General features: G+C 37.9%; 1 protein-coding gene across 1 annotated transcript in view; it reads right to left on the bottom strand.

Annotated features, from left to right (window-relative positions):
- Nucleotides 1–20379, bottom strand: part of Mei4 (meiotic double-stranded break formation protein 4) — a 122068-nt gene that overhangs the window by 61230 nt on the left and 40459 nt on the right. The window contains exon 4 of the mRNA XM_055602498.1: nucleotides 13102–13233. Coding sequence (XP_055458473.1) covers nucleotides 13102–13233 — 132 coding nt within the window. The remainder of the gene's footprint in view (nucleotides 1–13101; nucleotides 13234–20379) is intronic.

The following is a 20379-nucleotide window of genomic DNA, read 5'->3' on the forward strand; positions in this document are numbered from 1 at the left end:
TGAAAGAAGGAGGAGTTAGTAACATCTGGAGAGGACAGGAGCTCCACAAGGACCAAATATATCTGGGCACAGGGGTCTTTTCTGAGACTGATACTCCAACCGAGGACCATGCATGGATGTAACCTAGAACCCCTGAGCAGATGGATCGCATGGCAACTCAGTATCCATGTGGGTTCTTTAGTAAGGGGAACAAGGACTGTGTCTGACATGAACTCAGTGGCTGGCTCTTTGACCTTCCCACCCCCGAGAGAGGATCAGCCTTGCTAGGCCACAGAAAAGGACATTGCAGCCAGTCCTGAAGAGTTCTGATAAGCTTAGGTCAGATGGAAGGGGAGGAGGACCTCCCCTATCTGTGGACTTAGAGAGGGGCAGGGAGGAGATGAGGGAGGAAGGGTGGGATTGGGGAGAATGAGGGAGGGAGCTAAAGCTGGGATACAAAGTAAATAAACTGTAATTAATATTTAAAAATGAAACTGAGAAAAGAGTGTTGTAGATTTTTAAATGTCTAGAGGATTTCAATGTATTCAAGCATTCCTTTGGAAGGCTCCTACTTGTTTTCCAAGGCCTTGAGAAAGACTTTAATGTGTCAGCCTTCAATATAGACAAAGAACTTCTTGTGCAGGGCATAAAATATTTAGGAATTACAAGTACAAATTTTAGAGCATTCCTTCATGATCATGCACTCTAAGGAGTTATTATCAGTATGAGTGTCAAGAGAAAGACAAATACAAACAGATTAATGTGCCATTATACAAAGCAACGCTTATGTGCTGTACTTTACTTTTTCATTTGTTTACTATAATCCTTGAGACACTCTAAACTAACTGATCATAGATGCATAGTTTGGGGAGTACCAATACTTAATGCTGGATAAGCCTTCCTGAAAGTTTGTTTCAAGTCCATTGGAATCTCATTGCCTACACTTAGTTTTCATACAGCTACTGCTCAAGTCAGGTTTGCTGGGTAATATGGTATATCCTGAACCATTTTCCTAAACTGAATCCTTCCCTGGATTTCCCAGGAACTCGTCAACAGAGTCTGGAGAATGCCTTTTATTCCAATCACTAGATTCCTGTCTTTTACATCTTGAGGCATCATTGTAAATAGATCCCCATAATATTTCTCTAGTTTTTAGTTTCATGATACTACCAGTCCCTTAAAATGAATTTCAAAACATCTCTGTTTCTTGGAAGAGGCTGTAGAAGAGGCAAAGTTTTGTTTTTTTTTTTTTACATGTTTAGTGTGCTAGCATGCTCTTTGAACCATACTAAAATAGCATTTGCTGTTGCTGTTACATTTCTTGTTGGAAGGTTCTAAAATTCAATCTGTTTAATGGATGTGGTAAACTATCAAGCTATATGTTTCTTTCTGAAGAATACTTGGAAGACTATAGTGGTATTCAAATTGGCACTGGTAACTTTGATTTTATTTCATTTTCTCCCAGTAAGCAGCTTTGGATTACTGACTACTTGTTTCCACTCTTTCTTTATAATATCACTAATATTTGGTATTTTATTCTTTTCGTACATTTGAACTTAATTGCTTTCTTGCTTTTCTCATTTCCCACATTACTTATAGGATCTCTTCAGTACTATCATAAGCCCTGATACTCTAACATTCCATAATAATTACTGCTTTATGTAAACCTTATTAATTCTGGAGTTATATTTTCATTTAGCCCATTTTTTTCTGACTGTCAATAAAACTTCAAATGTGTCCTGTGAGATTTGTAAAGAGTTCTGGGTGGGTGTCCCCATACTCTTAAGTTACCAATTAATTGTTAAGTCCCATGGTAGTTAAATAATAATCAAATACATAATTCAATGCTTTAAATGTTGCTAAGTTCTGTTTGCGGTGCAGATTAAGATCTCCCCCAGTGCTTGTCTTACTCACACTTCAAAAGAACTACGCAGTCTGCCGCTGACTGATGAACTACTCCAGAAATAACACTGAGGTCAAGGTGGGTAATAACTTCATTCAGCATCTATATTGTATTTATTGATTTTCCATCTACTGTATTATCAATAACGAAGAAATGAATACCAAAATACTTATGAAGAACCGGAGACCGATCCAATTCTACTACGTTTTGCCAATTTTTGTTTTACGTGTTTCGCTTTTTGTTGTTGTTGTTGTTAGTTTCCCAGGTGCTTGCTTACACATTTAAGATCATGTCTTTTTGATAAATATAATCATGTGCTAGGCGTTAGGAAAAAAGCAGCCTGAACTTCCTGTAGGCAGCTGGTCAGGGTCACAGCCCAAGGATGTCTGTGTTCCCTCACAGAATCAGCAGATACCACAGCACTAAGGTTTAAACAGAAACGTTACTAATTTCTGAGCTAAGGAACTGAACCTCTGATCTACTTTCTTTATATCTCCCCAAATCTAAATTTATACATTAGGTAGATGACCTTCTCTTCTGCAGTCCACCCCTCCAAATTAGCCAAACTCTGCTCTTCTAAGTTTCATGTCCAGCATGGGCTACAGAGTCTCACTGTCTAAGGTCCAATTGTCCACCCCTCAGTCACGTACTTGGGACTAGCAATTACTCCAATCCACAAAGCCATTACCTTAGACGGAAAACACCTAATTCAGTCCCTTGCGGTCTCCACCTACTAAAGAGGAGATTTTATCACTCCTAGTAATGGCTGGTTTCTTACACTACTGGATCTCCTCTATTTTTCCTCCATGTCCTCTACATGATGCAGCCCTTGACCCCTCATATGAATCTCATACCATTACCAAGCCTTTTCAGAAGTTCCAACAGGCTGTCCTTCAGGGCCTGGTCTCACACCTCCCAGATCTAACCCATTCCTTCTTTCTTTGTGCAGCAGAAAAAGAGGGGTATGCCCATGGCATCCTAGGCCACCAACTGGGAATCCCATTTGCACCCCTGGCATACCTGTCAAAGAAATTAGACCTGACCATATACTTTCATAGTAGAACACTGGAAAAGACTAGAGATTAAAAACAGAACGTATCTCAACATAGTAAAGGTTATTCATTAAGTCTATAGCCAATATTATTTTACATCAGGGGAATTGAAGCATTTCCCCTAAAATCTGTAATGAAACAAGGCTGTCAACATTTTTAACTCTCATTCACTATACTGCTTAAGTTGACAAAATCAGATAAACAAAAGAAAGATATAAATATGATATGACAGGAAAAAGGAAGAGGTAAACAACAGCAATTTGCAGATAAAACTATTCTAGTTTTAAAGGATTCTACAGACTATCAGAGACTTTTAATACTGATAAATATTTTCAGTAACTATATAAAACCATAAGTAGGTTTACATATAACATTAATAAACTGTACGAGGTAGAAACTGAGGAAAAAAAATATCCTTCAGGTTTACTACAGGTATATTGTGATAACAGCAGTAGCCTCAGAACAATGGAACAGAATGAAGGACCTAAACATGTATTGGAAAAAATCTTTCCAATAGACAGTACTTGAAAAGATTAGGAATATTATACATATATAATCTATAATAGATTTATATTTCTCATATATATGTATGTATGCAAGAATAAACTAAAGACTGCTGAAGATACAAAAGACATTTTTCATTTTGTTAAGCTATGTTACATTTTTAGTAAACAAACAAGTAATTGGTCTTACTATGCCACTTTCAGACATGTACTTTTACTGAACCTCTCCCACTTTTCTTTTCCGACTCCCTGTACCCCCGTACTTTTCTAATGTCAATAAATTCTCTTTCAATAATTCTTTCATACCATAAATGTTCTATTACTATCTCTCTATCCCTTAAAACATTTTTGATGTGCTCATGGTCTTTCTATTTTCATGACCTTTATCCAGACTCACACCTGTATATACATACATATAAACAATCAGAAGTGTAGAAGAGATAACATATAATATTTGTCTTCCTATGTTACTTCACTGAACACAGTAACTGCAAGTTACAGCACTTTTTGTAAATTTCATTTTTCTTTATTGCTAAATAAAATTTTATCATATTTTTGTAGCACATTTTCATTTTAAAATGTACTTAAAAATTAAGTGTATGACCAGTGTTTGGGCTGTATTGTGTATATGCAGCATGTGTGTGCCTGGTGACATTGGAGGTGAAGGGTCCCCTGTAACTGGAGGCTCAAACAGTTGTAAGCAGGGTGCTGGGTGCTGTGAAGCAAAACCAAGGCTACCTCAAAGGCAGCAAGTCCACTTAATCAACCAGCCACCAATCTAGTCCCCATACCACATTTTCATAATCTATTCATCTACCGCTGGACATCTTGGCTGGTTCCATTCCCTTGCCCTTGTGAAAAGTTGAGCAATAAACCTGCATATGTCAGTAATTCCGTTGTAACATACATTGTCATTTGGATATATGTTCAGGAGAGGTAGGTCTGGGTCTTACAGAAGGTCTACCTTTAGTTTTCTGAGTAAACTCTGTATTTATTACCTAGTTTTTCCATAGTTTTCATCAGTGTTAGTGTTAATATGTTCTTTGGCCTTACAAACAGAGCTCGCAAATATCTTGAACCTTTTACATTTTTGTTGACATTTACATTATGTCCACAAAGACCTAACAATATACTCCAGATCTTAGAGCACATAAGAGGAACATTTTGATTTATTAGATTTCTAACAATGTGAAAAAAGAAATATCTGAGGAAAAAAAATCAATGCTAAGGAGATAGATTTATTTCACCACATAATTTCTGAGTTTTCTGTCCATGGACAGCATGGCTTCTAGGGCAAGGTAGAAAGATAGAAGCAAGTACTTGCTGGAGAGAGCTTGTTCCGCTCATGGTCTTGGTAACAAAAAGCAAGCTGAGTTCTCTGACACAGTCCCTGCCCCATGCCCTTTGAACTGGTCTTTGCTTGCTTTCTATTGCAGTGGTATGTCATGAGATCAGAAAGGAGAGGAGAACCTCCCCTATCAGTGGACTTGGGGAGTGGCATGCATGCAGAAAGGGGAGGGAGGGTGGGATCGGGAGGGGAGGAGGGAGGGGCTTATGGGGGGATACAAAATGAATAAAGTGTAATTAATAAAAAAAATTCTAAAAAAAAAAAAACTGCTTATTTAGCTTATATTCCCTGATCACACACCGTCACGGAGGGGAATCCAAGAAAGAACTCAGGACAGTAACTAGGAGGCAAGAACTGATTTAGAGACTACAGAGGAGTGATCCTTGCCTAGGCTGCACTGCGGCTCACTCAGCCACAGATCTCAGGGCCACTGGCTCAAGGCTGGCACAGTTCATAGTGGGCTGGGCCCTCCCAAATCAATCAGAAAATGGCCCCACAAACTTGTCCAATTGAAATTCCCTCTTTTCTGACACCTCTAGCTTGTGTCAAGATGATAAAAAAATAATATATATATATTATAAAATAATATATATATATATATCAGCACAAAACTCTAAAACCACAACTAAATTAACATATTTATCAGGATAGATACCTAAAGAACCAATCACCTCACAAGGCTGAATTTCTCAATATTACCACATTTGGGAGCAGACTGTTAACATGTGGGCTTTTGGGAGACACTAAGCTATCCTACCACATTTACCAGATACCAAGCACTTCTTAAGTTTTTCCTTTTCATTCTATAGAAGATGGATATCATTAGAGAAATCCAGAAATCCATAGCTGCTCAACAGACACACAGACACACAGATACACACACACACATAATAATAATAATAATAAATTTAAAAAGAAGGGGCGGCCATTAATTAGGGACTGGGTAATGGGACATGAGAGGAGTTTGAATGGAGTAGGATGGAAATGGTATGAATACAGTAGTGATGTACAACAGTCCTAAAAAATATATAAAGTAAAATAATCCAGTCTTCAACTGACAAACACTCTATTGATCATTCAACAGATAAATGCTTTTGCCAACAAACAGTTTTTAAAAGGTTTTCAGAAAATGAAGAAATTTTTATGTTCATTTGGAATTTTGGGAAAATTTGAGCCTTGCTCTGCCCAGACACAATGATTGTTTACATAAGGAAATGCACACATGGTAAATGCGCATGCATGATAATTCGGGACTCATTATCAAGAATTTGTATGAATTCATTTTAAATAAATAAAAGCAGAAGAGCACATACCAAGGGCCCCTAATCATCAGTTTTTATACTCGAGCACGTGAAAATAAATTCTATTCTACACAATGAGTTGACTGGCAGCTGTTTGAGCCAAAGCTCTTAGATCTACAGTATCAGTAAAAGATTAACAATGTTGGAAGAGTCCAGTTTCTCTCTCATATGAAATAGGCCAGCTGTTTCTTGCTCAGATTTATTACTATGATTATTTTTCTCAGTGTCTTAGATAAAAACTACTTATTTTGTTAGTATAATTTACCCTGATGTAGAAAATTCAGTTAGCTTTGTATTAGGAATATGTGTGAATAAACACGCCGTATTCAGTACAGGGCATGTCTATTGTATTAATGAACCGCTTAGTTTTTATGTTACTGAATAAGAAAAAAGATAGATAAAAGGTATAAGTAACATGCTTTTTGAGTTTCTTCCCTTCCATGCTTTTATTCTAAAATTTAAATCGTCATCATGTAGACATTTCATCTACTTTGTAAACACTGTGTCAATGAACTATTTAATAAGAGTATGAATATGTTACTCAAAATTCAGATCTCACTTGTTCTTACTGATGTTCCAAATGTACCTTTTATTTTAATAATTTGGCTACTGTTTCCAAAAACATGCTGAGTAGACAGCAGTGGTAAGTAGAAAAACATTTCTGTAAAAATGCAATCAATTTGGACTTTCATCTTCAGTCAGTATATTTCTGATATGCAAGGAGAACTTTTCTCTTCAAGATAAAATATTTCTAATGAAAAGGCATAGGAGTTCATTCATAAAATATGCAAATTTAAATACAGTAATATTTTCTCCTGTATTACTCCAGAATTTATTTTTAGAAACAATAATTTTAAAGTATGTGTATGTTGGAAGAGTGTCAGATGTGTGCAATGATTTTGTATCCATAATTTTACCACTGAGTATTTCTCTTCCTTGGATATTTCAACCTCCTTTTCAACTTAATATAATTATTTCAAAAAAAATCTAGGAACAAAGGGTTAAGAGCCCATCAAAGCAGGGAGCCATGGCAACAAGCAATAGGTGAGTTCATGTAGCTGAGAACTCACATCTTCAAATCCAAGCACACAGCGGAGAGCAAACTAAAAGTGACAGAGATTTGAGATTCTCAAAGCCTGCGTCCAGTGACATAGTTTCCCCAGCAAGGGCAAACTACCTAAATCTTCCAAAACAGCATCACCAACTGGGGACTGAAATTGTTCAAATACTGGAGCCTTTGGGGGGCATTTATCATCCAAACTACCACAAAGATACAATTAACATACATGAATAGTTTTTCAAAATGTAAACAGTTATTGAATTGTGAAGCCAAATGGTGGCTCAAGACAATGCTTAACTTTCTAAGAAAATATGTGCATTTGTTACAGTTCCCATAAAAATTTATGAATTCAAGTTGATCCCCACTTTTTAATATATAGAAGTGTTAGTCCTTAAAAAAAAAAAAAAACTTAGCAATTCTACCCAGCACATATTCTTGTTGTTGTGAATTATTCATGTTCTTTCTGACCACTAATACAGCAATTTTATAAAGGGTTTGTCCCGGTATATTCCCCATTATCATACTGAGCATTGCCCCAATCTTTCCCAATGGAATTGCCTTAAAGTAAGTATAAAATCAATTGGCTATATGTATGAGGGATTATTTACAGACTGTTACCTTAGAAAACAATTTTGGATTTTTTTATATTCATGGTCATGCTGACTGTAAACAATGATAACGTGACCCATATTACTCCAAAAGTACAGCAGCCTAACTTGCTAATAGAAATGATACAAAATATATTTTAAGTTTTCAGGGCAAACCATAACCATACATCCAAGCAATATACAAAAATTACAGGTTATTATTAGAATGTATGTATATATATATGCATAATGATAAATGCAGTGTTTTTTTCCCTTGGGTAAATTCTACTTGATTGTTTGGTATTACTAGTATTTTCATATATTGTTTCATTCCATTTCCTAATATTTATTTAGTACAGCTTCTCTTTCTATGTTTATGAGAGATATCGATATGAGGCTTTGGTATTTGCTGTTAGTGTGTTTTTCTAGTTTTGACAGATAACAAGTGGCCTTCTAAATTGAATTCAGAAAAGTTTCTTATCTCCTAAAGCAGTGGTTTTCAACCTTCCTACTGAAGTGACACTTTAATACGGCTGCTCATGTTGTGGTGACCCCCCAACCATAACATTATTTTGTTGCTACTTCAAAATTGTAATTTTGCTACTGTTACGCATCATAATGTAAATATATGGTATGCAGCACATCTGAATGTGATCCCTCTAAAGGGGTCACTATCCCCAGGCTGAGAATTGCTGTTCTAGGATTTGTGTAAGAGTTTTATCATTTGACCCCAGACTTTTACTTGGGTAATTGATTATTATTGTACATGTAATGCATCTAGCACACAGAAGGTAACTTTACCTTCTATTTCTTCTTCACCTCACTTTGGAGACTGGCAATTAAGAAATGTGTGAGCACTGTAAGTTACTGAGTTTACTGGAATGGATTTCATTCATTTTTATATTTATTTATGTTTTCACAGCTTTATTCATAGGTACATTGCTTTCAAAACATTTTAGTTTTGAAATCTATTTTCTTATTACTATTCTGATTTGATTTAAGATATGTGACAGATTTATAACAGATGTCCTTAAACTATCATAACACATTTACAATAGCTAACAATGTCATTATCTCCTGGATTTATTTTATTTTATTTAATGTGTGTGGGAATTCTGCATGATGTCTTTGTCCCTCATGTGTGCAGTGCCTTCAGAGGCCAGAAGAGGACGGTGAATCACTTAGGATATTCTACCTGATGTGAGCTGCCTTATGGATATCAGGGATTGATCTAGGGTCCCTTGAAAAAGCACATGGTACTTTAGTCACACAGACATCTTTCCACCTTCAGTTTGGGTTTTATTTCTACTAACTAATTTTTCTCCTAAAGCTTCTAGGTTATATTCTTTTGTTTTTTACATGTCTACAGAGAAGACACTGATGACATGATAGTGGCTTTGGTTTTCCAGGTTGCTCTAGCAGCCAACTGTGAATCAGCTAAGACCTCTCCAAAGACTGTCTCATATTCCCATCTGCCTATATTTGTGGTACTTCAAAACTTCCTCCTGTTCATTACATTCAAACTCCATCTTTGTCCACACACAAGCATTTTTTTCCACAGTAGCTTCTTTTCAGTGATATTTCTACATTTCTTAATTGGGTAATATTTTTTGGTTAAGTTAAATCTCTTCACATTGACTTTAACTTAGAATCTGTTGGTATACATAATGCAGTGGGACCTGGGAATAAGTGGCTTGTTGTATCCAATCTTCACCTGTACACCTTTGCATTCCCACTGGCTTCCCACATGCAAGCTTTTCAATGGTGCTATTACTGTTCTTCCTCTAAGAACATGGCACCGACTCTCTGACCCTTAGATATAATTTATAAGCTAACATTACCACTCATTATTCTATCCTCTTTTCACAGTTTCAAATAAGATAAAAATGCATGTAATTAAATATTTTACTTTTTCCTTGCCTATAGTTTCTGAATGTGTTTTTGGTTGTATATATATGAAAAAAAAAACATTCAACTGAAAGTAAGCTATTTAGTAAGTCAGATCTTACACAGTGCTCACATGATCTGCTCACACTGTGCTGAGACTGAACTCTCAGAACGCCAAAGAAGAACAAGTACCAATTAATTCAGTACACAGCTTCATGGTGTGTAATGTGAAAAATTGTAGCTATGCTACTGGTAGCCTAATTCTGTTGTATGATAATGGCTTAATACAGGAAAGCACGGCTGGAGTCTCATCCTTCAGACCACTCCCAAATTCCATAGTTTCTCATTAATCCATTTGTTTAAATTGGCTGCACAGCATTCTGTTATTTGCCACTAGAAATGCTGACTTATAGTTTCTTTGTCTTTGATCAATACTAATATTTGGAAGGCTTGTCAAAAGGATTGATTGGGAGAGCTCAAATGATGCATTTACTACAAATGCCTGCAAACAATTAGTTGTTTACTGTCTTATTGCTGTTTTTTTCTTTTATTATTTAAATTCACTTTCTTCCCTCCACCTTCCTTCACTCCCTATTTTACATATGTTTTAAACAGCATGCATTCCTGTGTGCCAAGTGCAAGCTGACAACACCTGGAGTCCAGGAGAGGCCACTGAATCCCCTGGAAATGGAATAATGGGCAGCTTTGATGGGTGCTTGATCCTGAACTTGGTCCACTACAAGAACAGTATGTGCTCTTAACCGCTAACTCATTTCTCCAACCCCTCCATGCGTTATTTTAGAGCAGTATATCATAACACCTAAGTAAAAATTACACATTTGCAGATGTCATTTTGCAGTCATGGTCAAGTGTGTTATCGACATTAAGATTTAGCTTCTGTGTCTATGAACTAGATAAGTAGTATATGTGTTTCATGATGCTGCTTCAGAATTAAATGAGATTCCATCTTACACTTATCAGAATGGCTAAGATAAAAAACTCAAGTGACAACACATGCTGGAAAGGATGTGGAGAAAGGGAACTCTCCTCCATTGCTGGTGGCAGTGCAAACTTGTTCAACCACTTTGGAAATCCATCTGGTGCTTTCTCGGAAAACTGGGAATAGCTCTACCTAAAGACCCAGCTATACCACTCCTGGACATAAGACGTTATGTCCCAAAAGACGTTCCACCGTACAACAAGGAAACTTGCCCAACTATGCTCATGACAGCTTTATTCCTAATAGCCAGAATCTGGAAACAACCCAGATGTCCCTCATCAAAAGAATGGATACAGACATTGTGGTACATTTGCACAATGGAATACTACTCAGATATTAAAAACAAAGAAATCATGAAATTTGCAGGCAAATGGACGGAACTAAAAATATCATCTTGAGTGAGGAAACGCAGACACAGAAATACGCACATTGTATGCACTCATGATAAGCAGATATTAGACCTACAGTGCAGGATAACCATACTAAAATCCACAGGTCCAAAGAAGCTAAGCAACAAGGAAGACCCTAGGGAGGATGCTTACTTCTCATTCAGAAGGGCAAACAGGAAGCTGGGAAGAAAGGGAACAGGAAGGGAGCCTATCACAGATGTTCTCTGAAAGACTCCACTCAGCAGGGGATAGAAGCAGATTCAGAGAATCACAGCCAAAGTGCAGGGAGTCTTATGAAAGAAGTGGAGGACTTGGAGGGGACAGGGGCTCCACAAGCAGACCAGCAAATCCAAAATTCTGCACCCAGGCAGCCTACAAAGACTTGATACATCATCCAAGGACCATGCATGGAGAAGACCTAGACTCCCTGCTAAGAAGTCGACCATAGACAGCTCAATCTCCAAGTGAGTAGGGGAGCAGGGACAGATTCTCTGAAAGGAATTGTTGCCTGCTCTTTGATCACTTCCGCCTGGCAGTGTGGAATTACCAGAACACAGAGGAAGAGGAAACAGACAATTATGATGAGACTTGATAGGCTAGAGTCAGATAGTAAGGAAAGAGGACTTTACCTTTTCAGTGGACTAGGGGCGGGCAATGGAGGGAAGAGGAAGGGAAGAGGTACTGGGAGGAGATGAGGGAACGGACTACAACCAGACCACAAAATAAATAAATTGTAAAAAAAATAATAAAATAAAAAATTTAAAAATTAAGTGAAACTATGCACATAAAATTCTGACTTCTTAATTTGTTCTTATATTTCAAACAAACAATTCAGTTCAATTAAATTTATTTCACACATTGTTTCCTGTTGAGTACCAAACCCATATCGTTTCTCAGAATCCCTGAGACACCTCTCATCACACAACAACCCAGTTCCTTTGCGTTCTGCTAGCCTATCCTGACTGTACTCAAATCATTATTTTTAACGTTGTTTCTTTGACAGGAAGTACTTTGGGCTTGTAAACTATTATAACCAGTTCTTTGACCTTGGAACTCATACAAATAGCACCACTCATTTATTTCAACATTTTGTTCTTTTTACAGCAGTCAGCTTGATTTATTTTACCCCTTTAGATCTGTGACAGTGACTTTATGAGCCTACCTTGTAGAATCACTTAAACAGTTGCTGATATAACATGGTATCCACTAACAAGACTAGAAAAACAGTTTTAAAAACACTGCGATAAATGTAGAGAAGAGGTAAGCACCTAGTTAAAAAGCACTTTAAAACTCTACAGTTGATTTGAATCATTAAATTTCTTTTACTTTTACCTAAATAGTCAACTCGTTTCTGATTTCTTATGAATGCTACAATAGAGAAGAATCCGTAAGAATAATAAAGTGACATAAGGTAAGCACAGGAAGCTTCAATTACCAACATCAAAATCTGGGAATGCCTTATATTCCTTTTACATGTTTATCAAAGGTGGGAAGCAAAGCTTTGTACAGATGAAAGGGCGGGGAGCACTGGTATTAAGCCTAGGCTGAATAGCGGATTACCAGGCATACTTTTACAATATTGATGTCCACCATCCCACTCCAGAGACCTCTGTTTAATTGGATTGTGTACTTCTTGACAACAGGATATTTAAAATTCAGCTGGAAAATTCTCTCAGGCAATTGGGTAGATGAACCATCCTCTATTTAGGATCCTCCTGTATCCACATTTTCTTTTTTTCAGTTTTTCACTTTATACTACCACTGGGAATATTTCAGTCTATTTGTCTGAATATTCCTTTGCTAAAAAGAACAGAAAATTTGGTACATGTGTGCCAGACAAGAGAAGTTTACTTAAACAAAACAAAACAAAACAAAGAACAAGGAAGCATACAAAAGCCGTCCTGGCTGAAGTACCTTTCTATAAATTCAGTAGGCAGGAATATTCACATATATTTGAGATAACGCAATATATGTGAACAAGTGAAATTGTGCCAAATCAATGTGGGAAGAAAAAAAGAGAAAGAGAACAAAGCCAAAAGCTGATAGTTGTGTTAAGCACCGTTAATGAGTTACAGCCTCAAGCTCCACGTACCTGAATGATGGCTCCCAGGTCGTCCACAAAGCTGTTTACCTCCGATAGCAGTAGCGATATAATCGACTTCCTCAACAAGCCACAGCTTCCTAAGGTCACGAGGCTCTGCGAGACATAATGCTGCACCTGGAACTGCAAATGAAAATGAATATTTTCCTTCACATCAGCATACTTAACAGACAACTTCTAAGACCTTTGTTGCTAAGGTAAACTCTGGGAGGAGTATAAGATGTTGGCATAGTTCGGGGTTACTACCGAGAGATACTATGAACAAATTATTCTAATGTAGGTCCTGTGATTTTATGTCAAAAGTTTTAAATGTATCACAGTGCTAAAATGGAAGAAGTTGAACTGTCGTAAAGTATGAGTTTAGAACACCTAAGAGACTACATGAAAAATGAAGAAAGAAGATAATAAAACTCACTTTATGTCATCACTAGATAGAAGACAGACAGACAGACAGACAGACAGACATGTACACTAGTAGATTAAAAAGGTGGTGGGTGAACTTTAAAGGCTCTGAGAACTAGGGATCTTCTGTGTATCTCACATCCACAGTGGAGAGGATGGGGTGAACCACTTCCCTATTTACCAGAAGCTTCATAGTTATGAGGAAAAATATGTGATGGTCTGAGTTCTCTTTGTTAGTTCTTTTAATTATTTCATCTATCTATCTATCTATCTATCTATCTATCTATCTATCTATCTATCCATCTATCTACTTATCTGTCTGTCTGTTTTACAGTGCGGGTACATGTTTGTGTGTCTATGTGCATGAGTGTGTAAAAGTTCCAAATGTACAAGCATAGGTCAATGGAAGACTTAAGAGAATTGGTGCTCTCTTTGCTTGTGTGGATTCCTGGGATCAAATTCTGATCATTTGGCTCAGTGACAAGCTTTTATCCACTCAACTATCCTGACAAACCACCACCTTTAAGAAAACCACAAATGCCAACAGGAAACAACATATCACATCTCTGCTATTGGAAATGAAGCCGTGTGATCAAAAATATAAAAAAAATCATACTGTGAAATATAAAACTCATGAGCAGGACTTCATGTAATATGACCTTTAACACAGCTGAAAGAAAGAGGCTTGAGGCAGAACTGGCCAGATTCCATCACTGTTCTCTGTGAGTTTAAATAACACTGAGGAAACATCAATTTCAGTGCTACATATGCCAGGTGATACTATTAAATGTTCCACTGTGTCTTTTAAGATAAACATATGTTTACAGATTGATACTTTAACAGTACATATTCTTTTAGGAGTTCACAATGACAATAATAACAATCATGCTAGAGTTCATGAAAATATTCACATAATTCTGTAGTATATAGCTTATACTTCACAGTAGCCCAAGATAACCTAATTCTGGAAACATACTACCATAGGGACATAGGGACACTTAGATATTTCCTTATCATTGTTTATTAACAACATAATTGCTTAAGATTCAGACTGCTCATGAAGTTGGAGCATGACATTTCTTTACAACATTTTCATTTTTGTAATTAAAGAAAAACATGCCCTTATCTGAGCTGAGAGATTTCAGATGGCTGTTTTAACTGATGCTTTGTGTGTGTACCCTTCTCCACATTTTAATTCTTTAGCACATGAGTGCAAAATTTACTGAAAATGAGGGACACTTTGAAGGAGTAATAGAGTGGTGATGCCAGTGATGAGGTTACATTAGAGACTCTAACTAATGTCATCTGATTCAAATCTTAGTCTGGCTGTTTCAGAGTTTGTACTAGCACTTACTTGGCCTTTTGTGTCATAGACTCCAGACATGCAAAACGACAACTGTGACAGTAACTACTTTGTAGAATTGTTAGGCACATTAAGGTAAGACGGTGAAAATGCTTAGCATAGTGTCAGACACCTAGTAAAGTGCCCAATAGGCAACACGAAGCTACAATTCCTAACAATAATTTCAAAGCATTGGTGGGTAGAGGATATAAATTTAAATTATTAGCCACTGAAAAGCTAAATGCTATGAGTATGGAATGATGCAATCCTGCTGGTGAATGATGCTGAGAATACAGACAACTTCAAAATAAAGACCTCATCTACAGTATAACAACAAAGAGCTACTATACTGACTAAATTCATAAAGAAAATGAACTGTATAATTCTTACTGCTGTTTATAATTCTGTAAATGTTATTTTAAAATGCCCTCTATATATCTGCAGTTATAATCAAAGCTGCTTCTCTTTTAAGACACAATGGAACCTTTGGAGAGACTGAATAAAAACCAGAAATACCAACAATAAAGGCCTGGCCCAACACCCAAATCAACCTCTTTTTTACTTATCAAATCTCCTTTATTAATAATCTTTACTCAAATGCCTGTGTAGCAAGGATGAGCTAAGTTCTGCTGATGAGACTGCTCGCTGAGCCCCTGAGTTAAAAGGGCATTACAGAAGAATAGACTGGACATAGATGCTCAGTGTGCATTTCCTTGCCGAGGGTCTGCCTTAGCAATCATTCCGAATCCAATTAGACAGGTTCTTTGTAATCACCGCAGAAGCAGCAACTTCATTTGTGATCTTATAGGTTAGAGAGTTCTTCCTTAAAACTCAGTTCCCAAAGTCCTATCTCATCTTGAGGAAGCACAGGGTACACTGCTACATTAAACTCGTGGAATATGGAGGGTGAAAATTCCAACCACACGCCCAATTCATTGTCCCCGTGCACTGCATAGGAACAATGTAGGTAGGAAGAGCCGAGACATCAGAGGATGGTCAGTTCAACTGAGGCATCTAGGATTATGTAGTGTTTTTGTGCAGAGGTACCATTTCCTCTACCTCTAGTTTACCATTGGTAGGCACATGGTGATCCTAATGTGCAGGCAAAATGAAGCAGTTTGCATTTGCTTAGTTAACAAGCACATACTTTTTTTTTCACTACTTTTAAATCTATGTCAATCCGTTGTCCCTTAGCCATTAGTTTATAAGAACTGCAATCTTCAAATTATTCCACAGGACATCGGGTTGATGTGTTATATTGGTTATCATGATGGTAAAAAGCAGGTATTTTGAAGGCTCTAGAAAACCATGAGTATTGTAGAAAGTAAGAGATAAATCTCAGAATATGGGCTATAAGCAGCCTATGGTTCATGCTGAAAGAGAGCTATGAATATTTCCCAACACAAAATCGAAAAAATCTTGAAATATATTGTAGGATTAATTTTAAATTATTTTATTTTATGTGTATGTTTTGCCTACACATTATGGCTGTGTGCCATCTGTGCTTGCAATATCTACAGAGGTCAGAAGATGGCATCATGTCTCCTGGAGTTGGAGTTACTGATAGTTATTGACTATCATGCGCGTGCTGGGAACAAAACCAAGTTCGCTGTAAGAACAGCTAGTGCTCATAACCACTGAGCCATCCCCAGCCCCTGTGAGATTAGAGGTTGGTTTTTCTTTCTTTTCCTTCTTTTCTTTCTTTCTTCCTTCCTTCCTTTCTTTCCTTCCTTTTTGTAATTTTATTGTGTGGTTTCTGAGCATGAAATGAACATTGGCATTATGCCTCAACCTCAAAAAGGTTCAACAATGCTTAAAGGAAGCATTCTGGAGCTAGTATTACCAGTACTGTTAACATGTAGCAATAGTTATTCTAAGACTCTGCCAAGCAGTCATCTCTATATTTGGTTTGTGGTTCAGATTTATAGTACCAAGTATTCCAGGAAACCACAAATTGAGGAGAATAACTAATTATTTCTGGCATTTGGAACATAAAAATGCAAAACACAGTTTGGGAAAAAGAAATTTCCAATTTTGGTTTTCAGAATTTTTACAGTTTAAAATTCAGATAAACATGGGCTTATCATAAAATCTGAACAAATAAATTTGAAAAAAAGATACCATCTAAAAAACAATAATAAAAGTGACAAACATGATTTCCAAACACATGAGTCATTAGTCAGACATCAAGTATAGGATAGAAAATTATTGTGAATAAAACTTCTCAGAGTATTAAGAAAAATTTGCAGATAAGAAAAAATGATTAAATGTTTAACTAAGCCAAGAAGATAAATACCAGATTAAAGGGAAAGGTAGTAAACTGGGAAAATGAAGGAAAGGAAACCAGATAGACATGAAAAGCACTGTGTGATGTATAAAAAGGAGCTACAGGTTTTAAGAGAATCAAGAGGCATAGCTTATTCAGAATTTGAAAATAAAAGGAGAAAGAAAAAGGGAAGAAGAGACTGATGGAGGGAAGAAAGAAGAGCAGAGGGTGAAGCTCTATTGATCAGTGATAGAGTATACAGCAACCTGGCCTAGAATGTACAGTGCTCTGGGAAGGATCCTGGTAAATAAGAAAGGCCGTGGCAGGGAGAACAAGAGGGAGGGAAAACTGTGAAAGGGTAACGGAAAACAATTTATTGAACAATAAAGCTCATAGACGTAAGAACTGTAATACATATTAAAAGAAAAAAGATAATAAGATCAACAACATAGTTATTCAACAGAGCAATGAAAACCTTAATAGTCTATCACCATCAAAATACTCGTATTTAATATCGTATAATTTTCTGTATGGGGGGGGGTGGAGCCAAGATGGCGACTAGCACACACAGTTTCCAAGCTGTGGAAGAGATAAAGTTCTGAGTTGATGAGTGGAAGAACTTCTGAAGCCAGGGAAACAACGGAGAGATTTTCTAAACAGCAGGGAACATCTCAGGAGGTGAAAACCTTGGTCTCCGGTCACCCAGGGACTTGTTTGGGGAAGGTGAGAAACGATCCTTTGATCTCTCGGCACTCCCCTCCCCCAGACCTCCCTCCTCCTCAGCACAGCAGACTCGCCTTTCTCAGCGCAGACCTAACTGCCTGGGGCCTGCAGCCACTGAGGCGGAGCCCCAATCCCCTTATCGGCAAAGGCCAGCAGTACTGTGTCTCGGAGCCCCAGATTCACGCGCGGCGGCTGCACCATCCTCCCAGGGCCTGAGTCTGCTAGACACCATACTATCTCCACAGGAGCGCCATCACTGACGGTACGGCCCGCCCAATCCCACAGTGACAGAGAATACGCTATATACTCACCAAAACCAGACAGAAACGCCATACAAGCTAGACACACCAGGCGCTGGGCCTCCGAAGCTTGGAGAGCACAGTAAAGAGACCCCAGGACTTCCCAGAAAGCATCTGGACTAGCAACCCAGTCTCCAGTTACAGCGGGACTTTTTAACCTGGCGGCAGAGCAGCACTGAGCTGGCGGGGCATATCAGCCCTCCAGTTTAAGACTAACCAGGGCCAAACCAGAGAACAGAAAGGCTGGTTACCCCGATTCCCACTGACGTGACCACCCTGAAATCTCCAGCTGCAGCAAGACCTCATAACCTGGCAGTGACAACAGCACGGAACTGGCGGAGCACATCAAAGAAGCAGGGCCAAACCAGAGAGCAGACAGCCCAGATACGCCGATCTCTGCCAAGTGTCCTGCCTGTAAGTGAGTGCACCCTTGAGAATCTGCAGCTCCACTGATCCTGGGTTCTTCTAAAACAGAAGCCAGGCATCGAACCCCCTCCCACCCATATACCCACTTTGGGAAACAGAGGGGCACTTGGAACATTGAAGTTCCTGCTCTGTGGGTCTAATTGAGGAGTTAAGGCAGTTAATGCCAGAAATTGCGCTGCGATCATCACTAGCGCCTGCGACATATACATTGCAGAGCCCCTCCCACACACTCAAGGGTTCAACATTAGCCATCACTCTGTCCCGCGAGACACACGCCCACACCCACTTACACACACACACACATATACACACGCACGCACGCACGCTTGCATTTGCCTCTGTTTGCGCCTGCGTACTTTCCTCCCACAGGTACAGCTAGTCCTCAGCATACGCTAAGGACACGGGACCTCTCTCAACTTCCTGAAGAATTCTCCAGACTCGAGAGAGAGACAGTACCAGTCTGATCGGCAGAATTCAAAAACAGGGAAGGTCTCAGATAAGCCAATGGCCAGGGGTAGGCGAAAGAACATTTCCAACATAAATCAGGACATCATGACTTCACCAGCAAACCCCAAAATCGATGGATACTCCAATTCATCAGAAGCACAGGAAAATGACCTTAAAGCCATGCTTGCTCAATTATTTGAGGCTCATAAGGAGGAAATGAACAAATCTTTCAAAGAGTTGGCCAGTCAATTGGAGGTAAAGAAAGAAGAAATAGACAAAACCCTTAAAGAAACACAGGCAAACATAGCCAAACAAATAGAGGCACAAGTAGAGAAAAAATTAGTGGCATACAAAAAGGAAATGAACAAAAAAATAGAGTCCATCGTAGAGACAGGAATCCAAATTCAAACACATGGAAGAAATGGTGCAAGGCATGAAAACAGAATTAGAATCAATAAAGAAAACACAAAATGAGAAAACTCTTGAGCTGGAGAACTTGGAGAAAAGATCAGGAACCACAAAAGTAAGCATCACCAACAGAATACAAGAGATGGAAGAGAGAATCTCTGGAGCTGAAGACACACTGGCAGAAATTGATACTTCTCTCAAAGAAAAAGTAAAATCAGAAAAATTCCAATCACAAAATATCCAAGAAATCAAGGATGCTATGAAAAGACAAAATCTAAGAATAATAGGAATTGATGAAAAAGAAGACTCCAGGCTCCAAGGTCCAGAAAATATTATCAAGAAAATCATAGAAGAAAATTTTCCCAACTTAAAGAAAGAGATGTCCATAAATATACAAGAGGCCTACAGAACACCAAATAGACTAGACCAGAAAAGAAACACATCACGTCACATCATAGTCAAAACACTAAATCTACAGAACAAAGAAAAGATATTAAAAGCAGCAAGGGAAAAAGGCCAAGTAACATATGAAGGTAGACCTATCAGAATCACACCAGACTTCTCATCAGAAACTAGGAAAGCCAGAAGGGCCTGGGCAAGCATCATGGAGACTCTAAGAGATCACAAATGTCAACCCAGACTACTATACCCTGCAAAGCTTTCAATCAACATAGATGGAGAAAACAAAATATTCCATGACAAAACTAAATTTACGCAATATCTATACAGCAAACCAAGCCTACAGAAGATACTAGAAGGAAAACTCCAATCCAACGAAAACGAATTCACCCAAGAAAACAGGGCATACAGATAATGTCCCAACAAAAATGAAAAGAAAACAAGCAATGAAACAAGGTAAGATCATCGACTCCATTACAAAAGGAACTAACATGCATTGGTAAATATTATCTATCAATATTAATGGACTCAACTCACCAATAAAAAGACACAGGATA

The sequence above is a fragment of the Psammomys obesus genome, unplaced genomic scaffold (genome assembly GCF_907164565.1).
Source record: "Psammomys obesus unplaced genomic scaffold, mPsaObe1.curated_primary_1811, whole genome shotgun sequence".
NCBI classification, from domain to species: domain Eukaryota; kingdom Metazoa; phylum Chordata; class Mammalia; order Rodentia; family Muridae; genus Psammomys; species Psammomys obesus.